This window comes from Larimichthys crocea, chromosome I (genome assembly GCF_000972845.2).
Source record: "Larimichthys crocea isolate SSNF chromosome I, L_crocea_2.0, whole genome shotgun sequence".
In the NCBI taxonomy this organism is placed as follows: domain Eukaryota; kingdom Metazoa; phylum Chordata; class Actinopteri; family Sciaenidae; genus Larimichthys; species Larimichthys crocea.
Window position 1 is genome coordinate 28,510,143 of NC_040011.1, and position 12,058 is coordinate 28,522,200.

Sequence of the window (12,058 nt, forward strand, 5' to 3'; positions counted from 1 at the left end):
ACTGTATGAATAACTGACAAAAAGAGAAATGAAGGTATCTCTGGTTTATTTCTTGCAAATTGAGTACATCACACGATGATGATTAACTTTAAGACAGCCCACATATTCAATGATTCATTGACTGACTTGAATTATGTGAATATTGTCCCTTGAAATATTTCTTGTGGAGGACAGTTAAGCAGATCATGTAAAGTGAAAGTATGACAAGGGAGATGATAGTAATGCTTGTATGGGATTATGAATACAGTGCATTAGGGAGGGCGGTCGGTGGGGCTGCATCAATAGGATTAAACTGTTATGAGTATTTATGACAGCTTGAGTCTGAGCTATAGTTAGGATGAAGCCAGTCTTGTGTCACCAGCTCTTATAATACACCAACAGGAAGCTAAATCAAACTTTCATCTCATGCACTTGTAAAAATTGTCTATCAGTGTTCTTTCGCCACGCCAGCTTTAATCACATTTCCTGTTATTTCTGGAAGGATTTGCTCATATTGACATATTGACCAAACTTGGTTGCCCTCTAGTGGCAGAGATGTTGGTACCGGTAAATTGATCTGTCTATCCATCCATCCATTTTCTGTAACTGCTTATCCTCATCAGGGTCGCGCTGGGGCTGGAGCCTTTCCCATCTCTGTCTATCCAACATTTTGCTAGGAGAAAGATGTCTTAACAACTACAACAAAATGGATATTCAAGGCCTTCAGAGAATTTTGGAGGTCATAAAATTTCTTACTTGCACCAAATTAAGGTTAAATATTACATCTTTAGCATAGCTAAGAACAGCAAAATCACAAATAATGAACAGACATCTGTCATCAGAGATGTTACATTAATTTAAAATGATTATTTTATTGGTAAAAGAGCTGAAATGACACAGTTACATGTTGAATTGATGCAGACGAGGAGTATTCATAATTGTATAATACAGAGTAGTGTACGTTGATGGGAAATGGGGGCTATAAAGATTAAAATAACATTGTTATGTTGCTGCTGCACTGTATCCGGTCTACATTGTCACAGTGCTTTCACATAAACTTCACGTCTGTTAACTGTACATTTTGGTTGTGCCGACTTCATCAGCTTAAAACATCAATCCCATAACATTTCAGAACAAAGGGAATTTATCATATATACACACATACACAGTCAATAAATATTTACACAAAGTAATACATTTCACATGCTCAGTTCAGTTCACATAATCATATCAGTAAATCACTTTTAATATTTCCCTTCACAGTTTAAGGTTCTTCACAAATCAGAATCAGAAATACTTAAATAATCCAAGGGGGAAATTATTTATGATATACAAATATTGAAAATTATTAATGTAAGGAAACATAAATAAAATCATGTCTGTATAAAAAATCCAAGAGGTATTTCTGCCAGGTTGATTTATTGTTAATAAAAGTAGAAATAAACTTTTCACTGTTGAATGATCGCCATGAACTCACTGAAGCGTGTCAGAGCAGATGCACTGCTTCAAGAGGTAAGTGAGACCCACTTACCTCAGCACTGAAAAGGTTTTTTAGTTTCATTCTTCCAGTAACATCAAACTTTACTGTTAAATGGCCATTGAATACTGAACATACTGAATCATACCAATGGACAGCATGGGCATCTCTCATGAAAATCCAGTTTAAAAGAAAAACTGCTGTGACACAAGGCCACGATTGTTGAATAATATATGCTGAACTCAAACTTGTATTTTCTAAGCACACAACTGACAGAAGTTTTTGAGATCTCCTACTTTAAACCTCTTTCATTGTACAAATAGGTCTAAAGGTTCACTATAAATGAACGGCAGCTTCTATCGAAAAAAAAAGATTCATTTATCTCAAAAGAGACTTTTTTAAAAGATCATTCTTTACATCTTTAAGCTGGTTTCTGCCTGTTGAAGGTTTTTTACTCGCCACAATCGCCATGTGCTTGCTTGTGGTGGGAATTGTTTGGTCTCTTCAAAATAATATTATAGAATTAAGAATCTACAGTCTAGACAAGCTCTAATCACTTCTGGCACTTAATTAAACACAGAAGCCATTTTGATTCTCATTAATGTAACAGTGACAATAGAGACTTTGTATGCAGATGTGATGCTCTGTTACAGGCTGAAAGGGTTAAGAAATATACAAAGTGAATGACACATTATTAAAATGACCACTTAATGGAAATATACACTGAACAGCCACTGCATACACTTAAATGCCTCCCTAATACTTCAATACTTAAGTTTTTGTTAACACTGTAAACTACTTGGAAATAGTCTGCTATAAATCTATTTATCTTCTCTATTTATTTATATATATATATATATATATATTGTTTTTCATGCATTCACTGCACGATTAAAAGTGTTTTTCTGTTTTTGAGAGTAAACTGGTTTCCCAATATGGTTATTGTGTGTGTGGTTGTGTACATCTAATTTTGGCTCAATATCAAATTTTCTTCCTTTTCCTCTGTGAATTCTTGTTTCTAAAATCATTGGAGTCCCTAAAAGTACATTATATACAAGCTAAAAAAAACTTATTTCTCCAGCTTCAACTGAACTGAAATCTTGGGGATACAAAGTTTGCACTGACAGCAATGACATATATGAATAAATACCTATTTCAGTGCCATAAGTTGAGAATATAGGTTAATCCATTCATGTGTTTGGGTGACATTTTCAGTCGGCCAATTTGCCTCTATGTTCCGCTCCACCCACCCACTCATGCCCACCCTGCTGCTCCTTCCCTCCACCCGCCTCCTTATGGGGCTGCAGCTGCTGCAGGAACTCATCCAGGATCTGCTGGGCTGACATGGAAGTCACATCCACAACGTCCTGCTCCAAAAGCGTTACCTTTACCTCTCCTTTCCCACCCCAGCTGTCACCACCCACATGAGTGTCCTGAAGGTTCGGAGGGTTGTCAGCTTGGTTAATGCCCTGGGGAGGCTGCTTCTGTTGGCTTTGGGGATAGAGAGGCTGTGGTCTGGCAGCATAACTGGCAGCCATTTTTTTATAGATAGCAGTGCTGATGTCAGCTGCAGATAAAGGAGGGCTGTGCCTGGACTCATTCTGGCCTGTGAAACTGCCTTCAGTATCTGCTGTCGACCCCCCTTGTTTAAACGGTATGAAGGCTGTGGCCCTCTGTGGACGTGCGTCTGATTTAATCAACCAATCATGTGCTGCTTCCTCCATTTTGGGAACGTGGGACTCACTGTGTGCTTGTGAAGAGGTGGCAGAATGGCTGATCGGAGCAGGAGTCATCAGAAATTTCTGTATGGCCTCAGCTGAATTAAAATGCTTTTCCAATAATTCCTTTATCAAGCATGGCACCTGAAGTTGAGACACCAAACACAGAGCATTAAATCTATAAAAAAAAAGGAACATAGCTCTGCCCTGTATCATTCATGGTTGCTCTTGATCTTTTTAGCAACATTAGCCTTAATGTTAATCTGCAAAGGTTAACCACATGTAATTTGCTGCTGCCCATTACGTCATATGACAGTCTTGTAAGAGACAACACAAATTAATTTAAGCCAGTGGTTCTTTACCAGTTCTACTTCAGAGACCCATGAAAAGTCATGTGGTTCAATTTATCAAATATTTCATAAAATGGAGAAATGACAGATGATTTTCATTTTAACTTCTGGTTTTCTCTTCTTTTCAACCAGCCAGACATGGATCAGTATTAACAGTCTAATAATATATAATATATAATAATATATAATTCACATACATTTTACTGCAGGTACTTTTAGTTCAGTACAATTTTGAATGTACTCACTGTAATGAATTATGCTTTCATATTTCTACTTTTAATTAAGTAAAGTAGCACTGACCACTACACTACACACTACACAGAGTTAGTATCTTTAGTACTTGACAGTTCTCTTTCCAAATATTATGCAAAATAATATAGGGTACTTTACAAGATACGTGAAAAAAAATGCAAATATATATATTTTTTAGAGCTAGTTCTAATTTTCCAGTAAGTATATTTAAATTATTTACTCATTTTTGTCTTATGGTAGCTTAAGTGAGCTACAACTATACGTTAATATTGGAAATCAGAAGATCAGGAAAAGACCCAGACCCAATATTAGAACGTACTCAATGATCAGAACAACCCTTCTTTTGACTGAGCTCTTTAACTTTCCTATGAGAATGTTAATAATCTCTGATACCAGACACTTAAAACAGCCTTTAGGGGTCACACAAATGCTTGTGCCCAGTAGGCGTCTTCAGTAATTAATTCATGCTTTCAATCAACAAAAACAAACATTGTCTTAACTTGAGTATGATAATGCTCAAATTGTTAGGAGGAGCAGTGCAAAGGCAGGATTCAACACATACTAGATTTGTGTAGTTTCATACTTTTGAATTTCAAATATTACCACGAATTAAAGAAGACCAATCCATCCCAAAACATATATATTAAGTACAACGTGTGCTATCTGTTGTTGTCTACTGTATGTTGAAGTGTGCATGGATGTCCAGTAGATGGCACTATGCTCACATTGATGTTCTCCATAGCTGCTATGGTCCTGTGGGCGTCCTCCAACTCTGAGCTCAGCTGGGACACACGGCCTAGTAGGAACTTCCTCTCACTGCTCAGGCTCTCTGACTGCACATACACATGCAAAGACATACAATAAGGTGACAGTAACATGACAGTAGCGTGTGGATTGTGAATGCAGTGAGACAAAATCTCCTTTCCCCATCTTTTCTCCATGCTGGTTTTCTCACCGCTATATGCAGGTGTTCCCCGAGCAGGTTATTTGTCTGCTTGGTCCCAGTGTGGGTCTCAAGAAGGCTACAAGACAAAGACCATAAAACATTATTCATACACACACCACTCTATCACCATGTTATTGTCTTTTACACAGGGTTAAAGACAGTTGCTTGTCAGGACAAGTGGCAGCCACAAACTCTCCTCATGAATAATGTAACAACTGACACCAAAATGGAGTCTAGTGTGAGGCGACCATTCATTCCAGTTGCTGTAGTTTGTTGAAGGAGGTATGGTATGTGACTGTGGGGGAGCAGCTGTTGTTTAAATACAGGCTTGACAGGGTTCAGATCACAGCAGGACTCTCACTGGTCAGTGTGAAGAGACAGAACAGATGCCTTGTCTCACTTGGTCAGGGGAAATGGATCACACCCACAGATATAAACAGGCTTCATGCAGTATGTTCCATGGATCAATTAATCTATATAAAATGTTATGTAAAGCTATAGGTTGGCTTAATGAATTGTTATTGATCTGATTTGGTTTTGCAGTCAATACGTGTGCACATATCACAACATGTCACTATGTGTAGGAGCATGTCCTTTATGTATTGCATCATCATACTTGCCCTGTTCATGATCACAAACCTTTTATATTTCTCCTTAACATGGCTGAGCTCGTCTCTGGTTCTCTGCAACTCCGCCTCCAGGCTCTCGATGCAAACCACAGTCTGCAACAAGTTCTGGTGGAGATCAGCATTCTCCTCCTGCAGCGCACTGAACACAGAGGGATGATGAAATCACACTTAATTACTAAACCTAAGCCAAAATTATATAAATATCTCATGAACAAGAGCACAAAATAGTCAAGAATCAACAAGATCAAATTGACTGTAACAATCTACAAGACTGTATTAGAAGCATAGTCTACATTACACATATTACATATAGGTTTAAATGCTAATGTTATTTTGTCCTACTTCCCTTTAGTTTAGTTGTCACAGATACTTATTGGTAACAAATCTCACAACTGCATCTCTTCCTGTTAAAACAGGAGTGGAAGTTCATTAGTGTGATCAATAATGGATCCCTCAAAATATAGACACAGAGAGGAATATACGGAAAGCTGTACACTAAAGTGAGCAGATAAAAATATACAGTATGTCAACAGACTTACTTAAGGTGATCAGCATCACATGGTGTGTCCTACAAACAGAATAAAAGACAGGTAAGATACAGGAGACCTTAGGATATAATAATTGCGTAAAGCGCAGGGAGGCATGTTATGCAAAGTATTTGAACAGTCTTGTTTTGACACTGTACTCCAGCACATTGAATTGAAAATGAAACAATGACGTACAGCTTGAATTCGAGGGTGTTTACATCCACATTCGATAACCTGTCTAAATCTACAAAGGTATTCGTGGTCCTTTTCGTGTAATGGGCAACAAGTTGTTGTGTGGTCACCCAATATGAATGTGAACCTCATAGTCATGAATTCCAGTGTGCTGTAGTCAACAAAGCGAAACACGTCACTGTCCAAATATAACGTGCACTGCAGATATTGCGGACTGGAACTTTCAAACAAAGCCATTTAAAGTCACAGAGTATGTTAATCTGCAGCAATATTAGTAGTTCAGGGCTGATTCCAGGCTCTGTGCTGCAGGCAAGAAAGCACCAATGAAGACATTATTTCCATGATACCATCCAATATTTCTTTATAGAGATTAGTTATGCTTTAGGGTTATGGGAGCAGGAGCATGGTGCTGCATGTGTAAAAAAAAAAAAAAAACTACACCGATGATGGGTTGTCAGTCCATTACTGAAGACATGCCGGATTCCATGGAATATTGAGTTATGTCAGACCTAACAACAGATACTCTTGTGTACTTTCTAAGTACACAAGAGTGTAAGCCTGAGCAGATTCTTACATAAGAGCAACGTGATACTTGCTCTTATCCAACCAGCTCACAGTCACATTTTGCTTCATGCTGGATGCTACTGTGAGATCATGTGAAAGCTTTGTCTCAGCTTTGTGTGATGTGTATTGTTACTTTGTCTGTGTGCCTACAGTCTATTCATAGAACATACAGCAGCTCAAGGCTGATCCTTGAAAATAAAAAAAACAGTACACCATTTAAATTGATAAACCAGGTGCTTTCAAATGGAGTTTCCCTTAAAAGCACAGGCCTATCATCTGCTGCATTGCTGAAGAATGACTCAGCTTGCAATGCGTGGTGTTCAACACATCCCACACAGCCTGTGACTCAGCTATACTTCCTCTGCAAGAGAGCAGCAACACTCCATTTGCTATGCTCATCCTGTTCTTTCTACAGAGTCATCTTACCTTCAGTGCAGTGTTATGCCTTTAGCAACTTAATTACAGACAAATTTTACAATTAGACTGATGAGTCATCTTACGCACAGGATTTCTTTCTCTGGAATCTGACTCATGATACCACGCAGATACATTATACACAGACTATAAGCATTAAGGTTGCATAAATTTGGTATATGTGACAATATTCTTACACATGGCTCATCCCCTTGTTCAAATGTATTGGTTTTATTTGTAGAACATTTCAATATTACCACTACAATTAATATAATTAATATTATTTGTCACTTATTATGACTTATTGCTTTGATCCTCAAACACTGGCAAATGATGGTAGAGAAACAAGTTTATTAAATCAAACTATATACATTTATATAAACATGTATCAATCTTTATAAATCATTCCTGCCATTAAAGGTTGTGAATTTCTGTAGAGAAGTTTATAACACTATAATAATCACAAGTGCATGTGTGTTTAAAGCATTTTAATTATCAACCAAAACATGTTTTCATTCATATTTGTTTTACTTTTATAAACTCAAATAAGGTTTGTGCGCATTTCATTTATAGATTCATCATCTGAAACCTCCTTCACTCCTGTTTGTTCTGTCTCATATCTCTGTATCCTCATAAAAATAGCAGAAATACTATTAAAGTAAACTCACCTTGTGTTGTTTAGAGTGCCCTACATGCTGTGAATGGTGTCGACCACCCTGCTCTGAGCTGTGACTGGTAGCTGTAGAGGCCCCTGCGTCTCTGACCCTGGATGAATCTGATTTTGTGGATGAATATTCAGATCCAAGTCCTGGTTCTACAGCAGGTCCAGGGTGCACCTGTTGAGGCTGATGCTGAGGGACGGGCTGGGTATGTTGACTGTAGGAGGCAGCGGGCTGCTGTTTGCGGTGGTGACGTTGTTTAGGTTGGCTAGGCTCAGAACTGGTGCTGGTGCTATCTGTGAGGTGAGGGCCACATCTACCATATCTGTCCCCTGACATAGAGCCCCCTGTGGGTGACATCTTTCTGTCCTTACGGCTGCTTCCATGGTGAGTATTGTGGCTGGGAGAGTAGGGGTATTGATGAGGGGGTGGGCTACCATGGTGGTTCTTAGCCGTATATGAGATCAGGTTATCAGGGTTGGAGCTGTCTGAATGTTTCCGTGAGCTGCTGTGAGCTGATTTCTCATGTCTGCTGTGCTGTTTTGGGTGCTGGTCTCTCTCCTCCCCGAAGCTTTCTCTATGCTTTTTGGGTGGGAGTTGAGGCTTAATTGGGACAGGTGTTTGGACTGAGGAAGATGTCTTCCCAGTAGTTTTATCATTGTTCACACCCAAGATGTTGAGAGCTGACGGACTTATAACCTGTTTTGTAATCTCATCTAGGAAGGCTGAGAATTGCACCTTTCCTTGCACAAAATTTGCCTTGGCTTGTTCTATCTCAACTTGAGTGATCCCTTTTCCCTTCTGTCCACTGGGATCTTGTCCTTTGGAAACTCTTGGGGACAGCGCCTCCATCGACCTAGCCTTGCGAATGTCAATATGAGGTTTCTTGTTTTTGAGAATGCCTTTGGTGGGTAGCTGACTGGAGGACACTGCTCTCTTGGGGCCATTGGGGACCCCTAACACAATGTCCGCCTCACTAAAAACCAGGCTTCGATTTAGGCTAGCTGTCTTACACAGAGGTCCATAGCTCATGTGCGGTACCCTGGATTGTTCCCCTCCAAGATCACTTTCATTGCCCTGCAGAAGGCCTTCATCGCTTCTGCTGTGACTTCGGTCAAGAGAAGAAAAAACATGCTTTCCCTTCTTTTGTGAGTTGCCATGTGTCTCACTACAAACACTTCTGTTTTTGCCCTGTTTGATGGTGGCAAAGACAATGGGCTCACTGCTGTCCAATTCCCTAAAGCCTCTGCGCGCATCTGCAATGTTGGAGCATGACAGGGAATGCTGTGGGTGTGCAGCATGATGAAGAGAGAAGGGATCATTTGAACTTGCGTCCGTATACCAGGAAGAAAAAGAGGTAGTGGAGGAGGAGGAAGAAAGGGAAGAAGAAGAGGCCCTGGAGAGAGTTACAAGTGTTTCATGGTCGTAAAGTAACTCGTCTTCTTCGCTGTGATGAAACTGTTGTGTTTGATGGCGATGGTGGGCATTGTGTTGAGGGTTGTCATGGAGATAGTGACCATGCTGCTGATGATGGTGGGGCCCTTGGCTTTCATCTGTATTTCTGTCAGTGTCATCAGACATTGTGTACCTACAACACAAGGACATAGGAACATGATTTCTTTGTATCCATCAGTCTTACATGTGCACATACATAACTACTTTAAACAATTATCATCTGTATGTATCAGATGTAGATGTTGCTCAGTATATTCAAATTTCAGGATGCATGTGGCTTTTATTTTTTAATACCTCTTCCATTAGACCTAAACACATCCCTGGTAGACTGTTACGAACCATCCTACCTGTGTGACTGAGGTTCTTGGTGATGGTGATGATGGTGGTGGTGCTTCCGCACCTTGATCTCGTCTGGTCCACAAGGGCTGTGGACAGGCTTAAAAAACTTCTCCATCACCTGTCTCCTCTCTGGTGATGTGTGGATGCCGTCCTGGTTACGTTGACTATACAAGAGGGCACTGGTGGTGGGTACTTAGCTGTCTCCTCTAGCTACAACCTGTCTGTTGATGTCAGCTGCACCAGACGTACTGCTGAAATAGGTACAACATGTGGTGAAATATTCTGAAAAATAAATTACATTCTTAACTAGTTAATAAAAAGTCCATTGCCCAAAAAGTTTGCTCACAATACAGAAAATAAATCCCCAGGTGTTTTTAGTGATGTATCCAGTTGCTGGATTGTTTCTACCTATAATAAAGTATCTCTCTCATAAGAATAAGTTTGTCTCTCTCAGTGGCTGGCTACAGACTAATGGAAACACTGCTCGTGAGCAGGAATGTATAAATTCCTGCATGGTGGCTTGATTTTGCATCACGCCTGATGTAACAGCTGGGCGCTTATTGAACCAGCTGAAAGAGCAAGACCTTTGTCCTCATACAGGAGGCAATCGAATTAAGCCCTCTGGGACAGGATCTATACCAGTGTTCATCTAACCCACTGATTTGACCAGCAAAAGTGGGGTTTGCCCGTATGTTTCTGCTGCCTTGCACTTCAACCTCATTTCTACATTCTTGTGTAACATTTTTGTTTACTTTGCTTTCATCACTTTTATTAAAACGCAAGTATGAGCATCAACCAAAGATATTGAACTGCCCACAGCTGACCCATTGATTTTAAGATTTTTCCTGTTACCATCTGGCTTAGACCTACATAATTACATTTACAAGGGGTGGGAGATATGACGATATATACCATGGGACACCATGACATCTAAATTTGTCATTTATAATTTGCCATCAGAGACTATTTCATATGATTTGTGCTGTGGCAGCTATTCCTTTAGTGTCTCTGGTTGTATCCAGTCATTTTTGGGATTGATGCAAATCAACAACACTGCTTATAGTCATATTTTTGTACAAATGTGATTCATTTATCAGGTGTTTAGTTTGTTGGGTTTAATATAGCCATCATTTTGTATTGCCCAAAACCTCTCAGTTATTAAGCCTATCACAGTTTAATATGTCTCACAACTTCCAACAAGCCCTGTGTCACTCAGTGCAACCTGAGAACAACTCCATAATGACTTTGATTAGCAAGTAAACAGAGGTCTTGATTAGTCTCTATAGCATAGAAGACAAAGGTGTGGCATCATTATCATATGAAAGAAGATGATTCTTTTCTAGTGAATGTGTGGCTGACTATATCCTATCTAATAACCATGACAAATATCAATTCATTGAGGTTGGGAGGGGCTGAAACTCATGGCAGAGGAAAACAATCCACACCCTGTTGTTGATGATCAATTGCATGGAGCTTTCATGAGAATGGTTACATAAGGGAAGTTGCCCAGACATGCCCGGGATACTGTAATCAATGTTGAAAACCTAGTTCAGGAGATGAAAACACACATGGGGGGGAAGGGATAGAGAAGATTTCATGAATTCACAGACGTGACTAATGGCATGTATTTTCACTGCACCCTCTGCTGGTGAACAAATGTACTTCTCACTTTTGACCTTCTGTGCTGGTAATTTTCCACCTCGTCACAGCAACACACTTTTTGACGCTGTATTTTCTGGATATTTCTAGTTTTTTTTAAATCACGTACTCTGTCCACACAACACTAACAAAGTGCTTAAAGCCTAGACTAACAAGATGAAGGCTTGTAAAACGGGTCAACCACACGATACCATGATATATGTGATAATATAAGTAGTACATGCACAAGCAGCTTTTACAGCAGCTACTAAGAATGATACCAAAAGGAAAAACGCATTATTGAACATAGGCCATGCAAGTTAAATGAGATGAGTTGGCTGTTTTCTATTGTTGGTCAATCACAAACAGAATATCATTGCGGTACAGGGGAAGTAGATCCGGCAATTCAACCGTATTCTAGTTTGATCCGGTTTGTCGGGCCGTCTAACACACAAGTAAAGATCAATCCGCGCCGACCGTTCCCGTGACGTCAGCTGTTCTGGCTGGTTTTCATGGGTGTAATATGTCGAAAATGTGTCTTTTTTATGTGTTTTACCTCACTGTTTTATGGTCATAAATGTTCAAATAGTGAATATAACTAACAGTAACAACACAGACACTCTTTGCTCACTCACTATCTCACCGCGCCCACTTTTAATCATGAAATACCCCTGCAAGAATTAGTGCTGTGTTAAAGTGTGCAACATTAATCGTTTCCCCTCATATTGACTCGTTTATTGACTTTCTGTGTTGAGCTAAATCCTAAAGCCAAAATCGGCATTTCTAATGGTCATCTGAAAGTGGGACTGCTTTTCCTCGGATGAATAACGCCCCTTGCTGTAGCCGAATCACTCAAACAGTATAAATACCGCCAGGGACGCCATTTCAACTCACACAGCACCGATTTCGTCGTGATTAG

The 12,058-nt window shown here is 39.7% G+C and overlaps 1 protein-coding gene across 1 annotated transcript; it reads right to left on the reverse strand.

Annotated features, from left to right (window-relative positions):
• Positions 1–1,363: 1,363 nt before the first annotated feature.
• LOC109136863 (uncharacterized) lies at positions 1,364–10,408 on the reverse strand. Its single transcript, XM_019253493.2, has 7 exons — positions 9,510–10,408; positions 7,717–9,295; positions 5,891–5,919; positions 5,362–5,490; positions 4,732–4,798; positions 4,502–4,609; positions 1,364–3,318 (listed from the first exon to the last, which is right to left on the reverse strand). The coding sequence occupies exons 1-7, from the start codon at positions 9,614–9,616 to the stop codon at positions 2,668–2,670; spliced, it is 2,670 nt and encodes an 889-aa protein (XP_019109038.2). The 5' UTR covers positions 9,617–10,408; the 3' UTR covers positions 1,364–2,667.
• Positions 10,409–12,058: the final 1,650 nt, after the last annotated feature.